Source organism: Aulostomus chinensis, chromosome 1, assembly GCF_037954235.1.
Source record: "Aulostomus chinensis isolate RoL2024-O1b breed Wild chromosome 1, RoL_Achi_v1.0, whole genome shotgun sequence".
NCBI classification, from domain to species: domain Eukaryota; kingdom Metazoa; phylum Chordata; class Actinopteri; order Syngnathiformes; family Aulostomidae; genus Aulostomus; species Aulostomus chinensis.
The window spans coordinates 23,118,152-23,132,642 of NC_141320.1; the positions used below are offsets into that span (position 1 = coordinate 23,118,152).

General features: G+C 42.5%; 1 protein-coding gene across 1 annotated transcript in view; it reads right to left on the bottom strand.

Moving 5' to 3' along the window:
* Positions 1–8,773: 8,773 nt before the first annotated feature.
* LOC147270812 (uncharacterized) overlaps positions 8,774–14,491 on the bottom strand; it is a 31,354-nt gene continuing 25,636 nt past the window's right edge. Inside the window, exons 2-3 of the mRNA XM_086205434.1 lie at positions 9,334–9,471; positions 8,774–8,946 (exon numbers count right to left, since the gene is read on the bottom strand). Of these exons, the coding sequence (XP_086061560.1) occupies positions 8,774–8,946; positions 9,334–9,471 (311 nt within the window). The remainder of the gene's footprint in view (positions 8,947–9,333; positions 9,472–14,491) is intronic.

Here is a 14,491-nt window from a genome sequence, read left to right on the forward strand (position 1 = left end):
ACAGTAATGTAGTAAATGAAAAATGAAACCGGAAGATTTGCTAATGAACTCAAAATGATGCGACAGTGATGTAGTAAGAATTGCTAATGAACTCAAGATGATGCTAACAGTAATATAGTGATAGTTGCTAATCAACTCAGTGATGCTGACAGTAATGTAGTAAATGTTTCGAACAACCTCAAAGTGATGCTGACAGTCATGTAGTAAGAGTTCCTACGAACCTCAAAATAATGCGACAGTGATGTCAGAAGAATTGCTAAAGATCTCAAAATGATGCGACAGTGATTTAGTAAGAATTGCTAATGAACTCAAAATGATGCTAAAAGTAATGTAGTAAGTGTTTCGAACAACCTCAAAGTGATGCTGACAGTCATGTAGTAAGAGTTGCTAATGAACTCAATTTAATGCTACAGTGATGTCGTAAGAGTTGCTAATAAACTCAAAATGATGCTAACAGTAATGTCGTGATAGTTGCTAATAAACTCAAAGTGATGCTGACAGTAATGTAATGAGAGTTGCTACGAACCTTTAAATAATGCAACAATAATGTAGTAAGAGTTGCTACGAACCTCAAAATAATGTGACAGTGATGTCAGAAGAACTGCTAATGATCTAAAAATAATGCGACAGTGATGTAGTAAGAATTGCTAATGAATTCAAAATGATGCTAAGAGTAATGGAGTGAAAGTTTCGAATAACCTCAAAGTGATGCTGACAGTCATGTAGTAAGAGTTGCTACGAACCTAAAAATAATGCGACAGTGATGTAATAAGAATTGCTAGTGAACTCAAAATGATGCTAACAGTAATGGAGTGAAAGTTTTGAATAACCTCAAAGTGATGCTGACGGTCATGTAGTAAGAGTTGCTACGAACCTCAAAATAATGCGACAGTAATATAGTAAAAGTTGCTACGAACATCAAAATATTGCAACAGTGATGTTAGAATAATTGCTAATGAACTCAAAATGATGCCAACAGTAATGTAGTGATAGTTGCTAATCAACTCAGTGATGCTTACAGTAATGTAGTAAGTGTTTCGACCAACCTAAAAGTGATGCTGACAGTCATGTAGTAAGAGTTGCTACGAACCTCAAAAAAATGCGACAGTGATGTCAGAAGAATTCCTAATGATCTCAAAATGATGCTACAGTGATTAAGTAAGAATTGCTAATGAACTCAAAATGATGCTAACATTAATGGAGTGAAACTTGCTAATGAACTCAAAGTGATGCTGACAGTAATGTAGTAAGAGTTGCTACGAACCTCAAAATAATGCGACAGTGATGTCAGAAGAATTGCTAAAGATCTCAAAATGATGCGACAGTGATGTAGTAAGAATTGCTAATGAACTCAAAATGATGCTAACAGTAATGGAGTGAAAGTTTCGAATAACCTCAAAGTGATGCTGACAGTCATGTGGTTTGAGTTGCGAGTAAATTAAAAATGATGCTGACAGTGATGTCGTAAGTGTTTCGAACAACCTCAAAGTGATGCTGACAGTCATGTAGTAAGAGTTGCTACGAACCTCAAAATAATGCGACAGTGATGTCAGAAGAATTGCTAAAGATCTCAAAATGATGCGACAGTGATGTAGTAAGAATTGCTATTGAACTCAAAACGATGCTAACAGTAATGTAGTGATAGTTGCTAATCAACTCAGTGACGCTTACAGTAATGTAGTAAGTGGTTCGAACAACCTCAAAGTGATGCTGACAGTCATGTAGTAAGAGTTGCTACGAACCTCAAAATAATGCAACAGTGATGTCAGAAGAATTGCTAAACATCTCAAAATGATGCTACAGTGATTTAGTAAGAATTGCTTATGAACTCAAAATTATGCTAACAGTAATGTAGTGATAGTTGCTAATCAACTCAGTGATGCAAACAGTAATGTAGTAAATGTTTCGAACAACCTCAAAGTGATGCTGAAAGTAATGGAGTAAGAGTTGCTACGAACCTAAAAATAATGCAGCAGTGATGTCGGAAGATTTGCTAATGAACTCAAAATGATGCGACAGTGATGTAGTAAGAATTGCAAATGAACTCAAAATGATGCTAACAGTAATGGAGTGAAAGTTTCGAATAACCTCAAAGTGATGCTGACAGTACATGTAGTAAGAGTTGCTACGAACCTAAAAATAATGCAGCAGTGATGTCGGAAGATTTGCTAATGAACTCAAAATGATGCGACAGTGATGTAGTAAGAATTGCTAATGAACTCAAGATGATGCTAACAGTAATATAGTGATAGTTGCTAATCAACTCAGTGATGCTGACAGTAATGTAGTAAGAGTTTCGAACAACCTCAAAGTGATGCTGACAGTCATGTAGTAAGAGTTGCTACGAACCTCAAAATAATGCGACAGTGAATTCAGAAGAATTGCTCATGATCTCAAAATGATGCGACAGTGACGTTGTAAGAATTGCTAATGAACTCAAAATGATGCTAACAGTCATGGAGTGAAAGTTTCGAATAACCTCAAAGTGATGCTGACAGTCATGTAGTAAGAGTTTCTACTAACCTCAAAATAATGCAACAATAATGTAGTAAGAGTTGCTCCGAACCTCAAAATAATGCGACAGTGATGTCGGAAGAATTGCTAATGATCTCAAAATGATGCGACAGTAATGGAGTAAGAATTGCTAATGAACTCAAAATTATGCTAACAGAAATGGAGTGAAAGTTTCGAATAACCTCAAAGTGATGCTGACAGTCATGTGGTTAGAGTTGCGAGTAACCTAAAAATGATGCTGACAGTAATGTAGTAAGAGTTGCTAATAACCTCAAAACAATGCGACAGTGATGTCGTAAGAATTGCTAATGATCTCAAAATGATGCGACAGTGATGTCGTAAGAATTGCTAATGAACTCAAAATGATGCTAACAGTAATGGAGTGAAAGTTTCGAATAACCTCAAAGTGATGCTGACAGTCATGTAGTAAGAGTTGCTACGAACCTCAAAATAATGCTACAGTGATGTAGGAAGAATTGCTTAATAAACTCAAAATGATGCTAACAGTAATGTAGTGGTAGTTGCTAATAAACTCAAACTGATGCTGACAGTAATGTCGTAAGTGATTCGAAAAACCTCAAAGTGATGCTTACAGTCATGTTGAAAGAGTTGGTACGAACCTTGAAATAATGCAACAATAATGTAGTAAGAGTTGCTACGAACCTCAAAATAATGCGACAGTGATGTCGGAAGAATTGCTAATGATCTCAAACTGATGCGACAGTAATGGAGTAAGAATTGCTAATGTACTCAAAATGATGGTAACAGTAATGTAGTGAAAGTTTCGAATAACCTCAAAGTGATGCTGACAGTCATGTGGTTAGAGTTGCGAGTAACCTAAAAATGATGCTGACAGTAATGTAGTAAGAGTTGCTAATAAACTCAGTGATGCTAACAGTAATGTAGTAAGTTTTTCGAACTCCCTCAAAGTGATGCTGACACTCATGTAGTGAGAGTTGCTACTAACCTCAAAATAATGCAACAGTAATGTAGTAAGAGTTGCTAAAAACCTACAAATCATGCGAAAGTGAAGTCGGAAGAATTGCTAATGAACCCAAAATGATGCTAACTATAATGTAGTGAAAGTTTCGAATGACCTCAAAGTGATGCTGACAGTAATGTAGAAAGAGTTGCTAATAACATCAAAATAATGCGACAGTGATGTCAGAAGATTTGGTAATGATCTCAAAATGATGCGACAGTGATGTCATGAGGATTGCTAATTAACTAAAAACGATGCTGACGGTAATCTCGTAAGAGTTGCTACGAACTTCAAAATAATGCTACAGTGATGTAGGATGAATTGTTAATGAATTCAAAAATGATGCTACATTGATGTCGTAAGAATTGCTAATGAAGTCAAAATGATGCTAACAGTAATGTAGTGATAGTTGCTAATAAACTCAGTGATGCTTACAGTAATGTAGTAAGAGTTTCGAACAACCTCAAATTGATGGTGACAGTCATGTAGTAAGAGTTGCTACGAACCTCAAAATAATGCGACAGTGATGTCGGAAGATTTGCTAATGAACTCAAAATGATGCGACAGTAATGTAGTAAGAATTGCTAATGAACTCAAAATCATGCTAACAGTAATGGAGTGAAAGTTTCAAATAACGTCAAAGTGATGCTGACAGTCATGTAGTAAGAGTTGCTACGAACCTCAAAATAATGCGACAGTAATGTAGTAAGAGTTGCTACGAACCTCAAAATAATGCGACAGTGATGTCAGAAGAATTGCTAATGATCTCAAAATTATGCGACAGTTATGTCGTAAGAATTGCTAATGAACTCAAAATGATGCTAAAAGTAATGGGGTGAAAGTTTTGAATGACCTCAAAGTGATGCTGACAGTCATGTAGTAAGAGTTGCTACGAACCTCAAAATAATGCGACAGTGATGTCGAAAGAATTGCTAATGATCTCAAAATGATGCGACAGTGATGTAGTAAGAATTGCTAATGAACCCAAAATGATGCTAACAGTAATGTAGTGATACTTGCTGATAAACTCAGTGATGCTTACAGTAATGTAGTAAGTGTTTCGAACAACCTCCAAGTGATGCTGAAAGTCATGTAGTAAGAGTTGCTACTGACCTCCAAATAATGCGACAGTGATGTAGTAAGAATTGCTAATGATCTCAAAATGATGCGACAGTGATGTAGTAAGAATTGCTAATGAACCCAAAATGATGCTAACAGTAATGTAGTGATAGTTGCTAATCAACTCGAAGGGATGCTGACAGTAATGTAGTAAGAGTTGCTTCGAACCTTAAAATGATGCAACAGTAATGTAGTAAGAGTTGCTACGAATATCAAAATAATGCGTCAGTAATGTCAGAAGACTTGGTAATGATCTCAAAATTATGCAACAGTGATGTCGTAAGAATTGCTATTAAACCCAAGACGATGCTAACAGTAATGTAGTGATAGATGCTAATAAACTCAAAGTGATGCTGACAGTAATGTAGTAAGTGTTTCGAACAACCTCCAAGTGATGCTGAAGGTCATGTAGTAAGAGTTGCTACTGACCTCCAAATAATGCGACAGTGATGTAGTAAGAATTGCTAATGATCTCAAAATGATGCGACAGTGATGTAGTAAGAATTGCTAATGAACCCAAAATGATGCTAACAGTAATGTAGTGAAAGTTTCGAATAACCTAAAAGTGATGCTGACATTCATGTGGTTCGAGTTGCGAGTAACCTAAAAATGATGCTGTCAGTAATGTTTTAAGAGTTGCTAATAAACTCAAAGTAATGCTACAGTGATGTCGTAACAATTGCTAACGAAGTCAAAATGATGCTAAAAGTCATGTAGTCAGTGTTTCGAACTCCCTCAAAGCGATGCTGACACTCATGTAGAGAGAGTTGCTACTTACCTCAAAATAATGCAACAGTAATGTATTAAGAGTTTCTAAGAACCTACAAATAATGCGACAGTGAAGTCGGAAGAATTGCTAATGATCTGAAAATGATGCGACAGAAATGCAGTAAGAATTGCTAATGAACGCAAAATGATGCTAACTATAATGTAGTGAAAGTTTAGAATAACCTCAAAATGATGCTGACAGTAATGTAGTAAGAGTTGCTACGAACCTCAAAATGATGCTAACAGTGATGTGGTGAGAGTTGCTACGAACCTCAAAATGATGCTAACAGTGATGTGGTGAGAGTTGCTACGAACCTCAAAATGATGCTAACAGTGATCTAATGAGAGTAGCTATTAACCTAAGAAATGATGCTACAGTGATGTAATAAGAGTTGGTACTAACCTAAAAATGATGCTTACAGTAATGTAGTGAGAGTTGCTTGTAATTTCAAATTCATGCTAAAGTGATGTAATGAGCATTGCTACTAACCTAAGAAATGATGCTCCAGTGATGTTGTGAGAGTTTCTACTATCCTCAAAATGATGTTACAGTAATGTAGTAAGAGTTGCTACAAACCCTAAAAATGATGCTACAGTGATGTGGTGAGAGTTGCTACGAACCTCAAAATGATGCTAACAGTGATGTGGTGAGAGTTGCTACGAACCTCAAAATGATGCTAACAGTGATCTAATGAGAGTAGCTATTAACCTAAGAAATGATGCTACAGTGATGTAATAAGAGTTGGTACTAACCTAAAAATGATGCTTACAGTAATGTAGTGAGAGTTGCTTGTAATTTCAAATTCATGCTAAAGTGATGTAATGAGCATTGCTACTAACCTAAGAAATGATGCTCCAGTGATGTTGTGAGAGTTTCTACTATCCTCAAAATGATGTTACAGTAATGTAGTAAGAGTTGCTACAAACCCTAAAAATGATGCTACAGTGATGTGGTGAGAGTTGCCACTATGCTAGAATGATGCTGACAGTCATGTAATGAGAGTTGCTACGAACCTCAAAATGATGCTAAATTGATGTAATGAGAGTGTCTGCTAACTTAAAAAATTATGCTCCAGTGATGTAATGAGAGTTGCTACTAATCTCAAAATGATGCTAAAGTGATGTAATGAGAGTTTCTACTAACCTAAGAAGTGATGCTGACAGTCATGTCGTGAAAATTGCTTAAAACCTCAAAATGTTGCTACAGTGATGTAGTGAGTTTCTACTTACCTCAAAATAAAGCTATGGTGATGTAGTGAGAGTTGCTACGAACCTCAAAATGATGCTACAGTAATGTGGTGAGAGTTTCTACTAAGCTAAGAAAAGATCCTCCAGTGATGTAGTGAGAGTTGCGACTAACCTAAGAAATGATGCTCCAGTGATGTCGTGAGAGTTGCTTAAAACCTCAAAATGATGCTACAGTCATGTAGTGAGAGTTGCTACTATCCTCAAAATGATGTTACAGTAATGTAGTGAGAGTTGCTCCTATTCTCAAAATGATGCTGACAGTGATGTAGTGAGAGTTACTACGAACCTCAAAATGATGCTACAGTCATATAGTAAGAATTGCTAGGAGGCTAAGAAATGATGCTCCAGTGATGTCATGAGAGTTGCTACTAACCTAAGAAATGATGCTACAGTGATGTGGTGAGAGATGCTAAAAACCCCAAAATGATGCTACAGTCACGTAGCGAGAGTTGCTACTAATCTCAAAACGATGCTACAGTGATGCAGTAAGAACATCCCTTCCAGCCTTGTCTGAAAAACTTTCCTGATCCCAGAGAAAGAGGCTCCAAGGAGGAAGAAGGCAGCAAAGCTCCAGGAGGCCAAGGAGAGGGCAAAGATGGAGGCTGAGCCAAAGGAGCCAGTGTGGGTCCACAACTATGAAGTGTGGAAAAAGGAATGTGACGACTGATGGCCAAGGTGAAGAAGGAGAACAAGGAGGTGGATGCTGAGTGGCAGGCCAGGAATTTTGTGTGGAAGGCTGAGCTGGAAGACACAAAAACATTCCTGAAGGTCCTTGAGGCCCGGTGGAAGAGGGAGGAGCAGGACAAGAAAGAGACGGAGCAGGTCCTGAAGGAGGCTCGCCAGGAAGTGAGCAACTCTGATGCTCAGCAATGGGATGAGGACAAAGACCAGGACAAAGAAGAAATGGTCCTGGAGGCCCAGGAGGACCTGGAGACGGAGAAACAGGATAAAGAGGAGGACAATAAAGAGTCAGAGGAGGTCCAGGAGGCCCAGCTGACAGCCAAGGAGGAAGGACATGAGGAGAATGGGACAATGTCATGGACACAGAAAAACTGACATGTCAGGAAAATAATACAGAGGCAGAGGAGGTCCAGGAGGCTCACATGCCATTTGAGGAGGAAGGGCATCAGGAGGAGGAGAAGACTGTCAGGGAGACAGAGCAGGAAAACCAAACGCGTGGAGGAGGGACATCAGAAGAAGAAGGTGAAGCCTGGACGTTTAAGAAGGTGGATTTCATCTCTTTTTACTCCCCACAAGAGAGCAGAGCGTCATGAGGCAGAGCAGGTCCTGAAGGAGGCTGGACAGGAAGTGAGCCTCTCTGATGCTCAGCAATGGGATGAGGACAAAGACCAGGACATAGAAGAAAGGGTCCTCGAGGTGATGGTCCTGGACAAAGAGCTGGCTAAGGAAGAGCCCAAAGAGGTGGTGGGGCTCGTGAGGGAGGAGCTTCAGGAGACAGTGAGAAAGACCAGGAACACCAAATGCACCAAGGAGGGACATCGGCAGGAGGAAGTGAAGCATGGACCTTTAGTGGAGTGCTTCTTATGTCTCTTTTGTCTGTCACCATAAAATCTGAAAATTAAACTCATTTTTCCAATAATTGTATCACTGATCACTCTTAATTGCATGTGATGGGTGGTGTTTTATTTTTTATTTTTTTTTTGGTACTGAAAACATCTCCTGCCTCTGGCCTGTTCTGCCGTCCTTGTGTTCAAAAGGCCGTCTTCATGTGTCTCCACCAACACTCAGGCTGAATCCATGATCTCAGCATCAGAATCAAAGGAAGGTCAATGGCTCTGTTTGTGTCACAATAATAGAAACATACTAAATGCAGCCAACTGGAAAGCTCTGGGCCCCAAACTGGGTTTCATGGTTCCTGTGAGTGAGGGTGTGGCTGGTTAGGAAGTGTAGTTTTGTCCTACTGGACACTGGCATTGCCATCTTGACTTGTGGTTCTACTGTGCACAGCTGGATGTTCCCACATCCTCATAAAACAAGGGAACAGAGGCTGACAGGTAAGGACAAGGACACATCTGCTGCTTTGACAACTACAGATTCCACACCAAACACTCAAGAGTTGGCAGGTGGAGCTGCCAACACAGAGGAAACAAGCCTGGTGTCTCAGTCCAAGCCCAGATCAGGTCAGGAGACACAAAAGCCCAGGAAGATCTCCCATTTCAGGGCTTTCCAAATAGAGACCTGGGATTTAAGAGTCCAGTCCTGCTGCAGTACTGAGAGAATGATTGTCTTCTGATTGAAGCCATACTTCACCACCAAAGTGGACTTTCCCTTACAAGCACTCACAAACAGGTGTGCTGAGGTCACAAAGACATGTTGTCACTTTTGATCAACTTCATTGTGAGGTCCCACTGAAGGAAGAGCCAGACACATGTTTTTAGCTTGAGGCGAATGGAGAACGATGCCTTACAACATTAAACTTTCAAAATAAAACAGATTTACAAATTCTCCAGGTCCTCCATCTTCTAGAATAAATATCTTCTTGATCCAGTTGGATGCTCGGGAAAAAAAAAAAAACACTCGAAAGAGCAAATACACGTTTGGGGAATTCTAGCTTTAACCATGACAGTGAGGACATTAAACTCATTGTTGTACTGGTTACCGTCATGGTGGGAGGGCTGGTTCTTGGTCTGCTTGAGCCAACTCTGATCCTGGACTACTATTCCTGAGTCATCACCCCTCACCTGCATTGCCCACTGAGAGTGTCACAGCTGACGTCTGGGGAAGGATTCCAGGACGGGAGCAGTTGCAGGCCTCACAGCCAACCACTGGGTGGCAGCCAAACGTCTGGGGCTCACTGGGTGCCCTCAGGACGGAGGGTCCTGGCAGGACAGATCCAGTTGCCGGTCAGCGGTTCACATAACCTGGTACCACAGTTCCAGGCTGAAGGAGAGAGAGAGACAGACAGGAATGAAATGATCTGGTGAAAGACAAACACTGGCTCAGCCCAACATTGATGTTTCTTCCTGGGATTGTTGTGCTGTTGACCAGCAGTCACATGACACACAGTTTAGTTTGCTCACTGAATTGGCTTCAGAGAACCCCGCCTTTTTAAAGACTATTTTGGTGGATGTCCTTTGATGTTCAGCTCCAAGCTGTCCTCTGATGGTTGGACAGGTTGTTTGGTCCGTCCTCTCACTCATCATTAAAGCCCTTATTACTCATCCTTCATCCAATCTGACACTCACGTCTGCAGAGGGGAATCCCCAGCAACCCGCGGCCCACATGGAGCAGTCTCGGCCAATCACGTGGGGCCTGCAGCGGCACCGACCACCAAATGACTCGCAGGTGTCACTCTCAGCTCCAACCTCATGGCAGGCACAATGCAGGGCGCCGTTGTTGAAGAGAGCCCAAGAGACACAGCTGAGCTGAGACAGAATGGAGACGAAGGACAGGAGGGACGACAGAGAAAAAGGAAACGTTAGCGAGACATTTTAGGAAAATTAGTTTAGTGGGGAAAAGGTTATTAGCCAAACTTGCTCAATGGAAGGACAACAAAAAACAAAGATCTTCAAAAGAAAATTTGCACAAAATGAAACCCTGCAAGAGAAAGTAAATCAAGAACTAAATATTCTTGAGGCTCAGGTCTTAAGTTCCAATGCTTGTAAATGACATCTGAATGCATTCACAACCCAAATCTGAGCAGATAGAAGCGTCCCAGTCAGGCCCAGTTTAGTTCCTCTAGAACATTCAGGGATACAGAACATGGACCAACTCAGGCTGAGAGACACCGACTTGACATGAAAGCTGTTGAGGCCACAGTTGCTGATGAAGTGGTCAGATTTCTCCAGTGATTCTTGGTTCAGGGAGCTGGAGCTGGAGCTGCTCTCAGGCACCACCAGGACGTAATCCTGGAGAGACAGAAGGAAGAAGTCCAGGCCTGACAGAGGAGAAGGAGGCACAGAGTAGAAACAGCAGATACGTGTCGGGAAAGGGAGAGGGTATCAGTCCAGCAGAGGAGCAGGAAACCTACCACCACAGTGCTCTGCCTGCAGGAACCTGCAGGTGAGGAGGACCTGGTGGTCCGGCACATCCAGAATGATCTGGTTTTCAGACACCAGCACGTTTCGGCAGCCGTAAGCGTGGGGACAGAAGGAGGCGTTGGCGTGGCCTGAAAGACACAAACAACCATCTCCATTTGAATGTTTCTCAAACAGCCGGAGCAGGAAAGCTAAGATGAATCAAAGATCCTCCACCCTGCCAGATCCGACCCTGGTAATGTAGACCTGCACAGGGTGGGTGGGGTGGAGCGGCTGGTGGTGGTGGAGGATGAAGACGTATCTGCCCAAAGCCTGGACACGGTGGAGTCCACCGCAGCGTTCTGAGTAGAAGGATGAGAGCGATGTTCAATGGTACATGTTTTCTTTCCTGAACCGCCGATGTTTCCAATCACGAATCTCAGTCATGAGATTTGAACATCATGAAGGAGTTCAAAAGTGTCAAACTGGGCCGGTCTCCATTTTATGAGTCCGGAGACCGAGGATAAAACTACAAGTCCCTGGTTCAGATTTGACTCGTCTGAATCCAAACACAGCAGCATTCTTCCACCAGGCCAGAGGAGTTGATCATGATAACAAGATATCTTCATGCTACTACAACACACAAACTCATCACAAGAAAAGACTTCATGGTGGAACAACAAATCTCCTCCCAATGGGAAAAACATTGAGTTGAACAATCAACTTTTCCATGATGACATGGAGAGCTTGGCAGCAGCAGCAGGCTTCCATTGGGGGCTGATATGCCAGCTCCACTTAGCCTTCTTTGGAATGGTTTCACCTGGAGTGATGCTGTTATTGAGATCTTTTATCTGGAACAACACCACCTGCATGGAGACTGAGGACTTCAACAGATGCAGATATTGACCCAGAATAAATCTAAATATTCCAGATGTGTTAAATCAATCCATCAGCAGTGGTGGGAGCGTCGTAAACTCACTCACTCAGCAGCCGTCAGCCTCCGTACCTGCACGGAGTCCAGCCTGATGTGGTCTCTGTTGTCTGCTCCCAGAGGTGGTCTGTCACCTCTGAACCAGGGGGCTCATCTCTCTGGTGGGAGGTCAGTGGAGGAGCTGCAGCGGGGGAGGCCAGGATGGGCTCCTGTAGGAGGAGCTCTGGCCCTCCTTCAGCACCAGCCAGTTGGAGGGAGTTTGGAAACGTGAGGGGACACAGGAGGAGCTACAGGGGGAGGGAAGGTGGATCAGAACCGTTCTAACAAGAGCGCTGAGGGGACACAGGAGGAGCTACAGGGGGAGGGAAGGTGGATCAGAACTGTTCTAACAAGAGCGCTGAAGGGACACAGGAGGAGCTACAGGGGGAGGGAAGGTGGATCAGAACCGTTCTAACAAGAGCGCTGAGGGGACACAGGAGGAGCTACAGGGGGAGGGAAGGTGGATCAGAACCCTTCTAACAAGAGCGCTGTCCCACTAATATTCCTCACCAGAATCCACCTGTCAGGGGGGAACCGTCCAGGGGTGCTGATGCAGCGGACTGAAGGTTCAACGTAGTCCATGCTGAACTGGTCTTTAGGCACCAGGTAGACTTTGTGCTAAAAAAGCAGAAAAACAATAAAGATAAAAAAAACCAAACACAAAAAGGGGAGAATTTTAACAAAAGTATGCAAATGAGCTGAAGATCAAAATACAAAAAGTAAATCTAAGAAAAGGACAAATGTCAATCAAGATGTCAGAATGGAACGATCCCCCTGGCTTCTGGTCAAGGGAACCATGGAGATGCTAACTTCCTGTTGGACTATCAGGGTGTCTCATCCCTGACATACTAACTTCCTGTGGGACTATCAGGGTGTCTCATCCCTGACATGCTAACTTCCTGTTGGACGATAAGGGTGTCTCATCCCTGACATGCTAACTTCCTGTGGGACTATCAGGGTGTCTCATCCCTAACATGCTAACTTCCTGTTGGACTATCAGGGTGTCTCATCCCTGACATGCTAACTTCCTGTTGGACTATAAAGCCTGATTTAAGCCTGATTTATGCTTCTGTGTCGAGTAGTATTCGTACCTACGCCGTTGACGCAGACCGTACGCCGTAGCCTGAAACGCGCCTCCAAAAAATCCTGCTTACGCATCGCGTCGACGCGTGGTGACGTCACCGTCGAGGACTGTGATTGGTCCGCTCAGAACGTTTTTTCCGGTTCAGTCGCAGCACAACACCGCCATTTTCAAAGTTTCTGTGGTAAAAGCTCCAAGAAAAAAAAGACCAAGCTGAAGAAAGGATTATCGAGGAGGTGCTCAAGTACGACCACCTCTACAACGCCTCTTCGCGGCACTACAAAGACTGACAAATGGCCAACAATTGTTGTCTGTGACCGGAAGAAAACCAAGGAATCCGACAAGAGCCCCGTAAACAATACAAAGACAAAGCCACACCCCCTAGCGGCTTGGCGGTGAATTGCAGAGCAACGTTTTCCCTCGACGCAGAATAAACCAGGCTTTCCAGTCGCACCTGTTTTACGCCCCCGTGCCAGATAAGGACCCCCATCGGGCTGTGCCACTCTGGAGGAAGTGCGTCTCACAGTCAGTCAGCGGAACCATGCGGATCCGGGCTGGAGCTGTGGGAAGGAGCGCCAATTGTATCGGGTTTTTTTTTTCTGGACTGCAGCAGAACAGGAGCAGCCGGGACTGGAATGTAGAAGTAGGTTATCTTGAAGTTGACTAAGTTATGGTGAACGATATTGTGGTTCAACACTTTAATGAGCTTTAAGGCAAACATATTTCATGAGGAAACAACGCCGGAATTGGACGGATTTCAGCGGCACACAACAACGTATCCGATACACCTCATTGGAAACCTGGTGGTCTAAGACTAAGAAACACCAGTCACCATGAAGAAAGGAACTTTTAGCTGAGCACTCATGTTCTTTTCTGCAGGTTGAATGTGGCATTTGTTGGACAGAAGCGTCTCATCTCAACAAAAGCACCTCTTCAGTGCTGAGGCATGATGGGGCCAGGCATGAGAATGAAGTCCCAGATCCACCAGGATGAACTCAGGTATACAGCCACTCTCCAACTGACTCACAGTTGCTTCATTGATCATTAATTCCTATTCATTTCTTCTCTCCTTCATCTTGAACCATCCAGCTTCCAGGAAGCAGATGCTGGATGAGGCTCTGCTGAATTTGATCCTGAAGGACTGCCAGCCCCTCAGCACTGTTGAGAGGGAAGGGTTCAGGGAACTGGTTCAGGTCCTTGAGCCTCATATGTTTGCCAACCAGAAAGGTTTGTGTGGAAATGATCTAAAGCAGTAGTTGATATCTCCAGTTTATTTCATCTCTAATTTCAATGTATTGATTTACTCTGGGTGTCATTTTCAGACCATCAAACAAACGGTGGCCAAAAAGTACCAGGAGGAACGGGAAGGAGTGAAAAAGGAAGTCCAGCTGCCATGTGGACATCTGTGGACATGGAGGCTCCCTTGGCTCTGACCTGTCACTGCATTCGTGAGAATGAATGTGTTGGGAGTGCAAGACTTTCCACAAAGTCACCCTGCTGACAGTTTGGCCCCAGTCCAAAGAGGCATGATGGATGTAAAGTCACTCTTGTTCTCCTCCAAAGGACAAATAGGACACAACTCCAGGTTGCCAACTCAGTGTTTTATTTTCCAACTTTCCTATTTCATTTGATTGTTGGCTTTCGTTGGTTGGTCTTTCAGTCAATACGTTGTTAACCTTAAAGACAGAAAAGCATAGACTTAACAACCTTGTCAAACAACAAATGAACAATCAGGGAGAATTGTTAAACAATTGATCAGTCAATTTGATATTTTTAACACTTGTTTTTTAAACATTAAAGTATTATTAAACAATCAAATGTAATTTAAATAA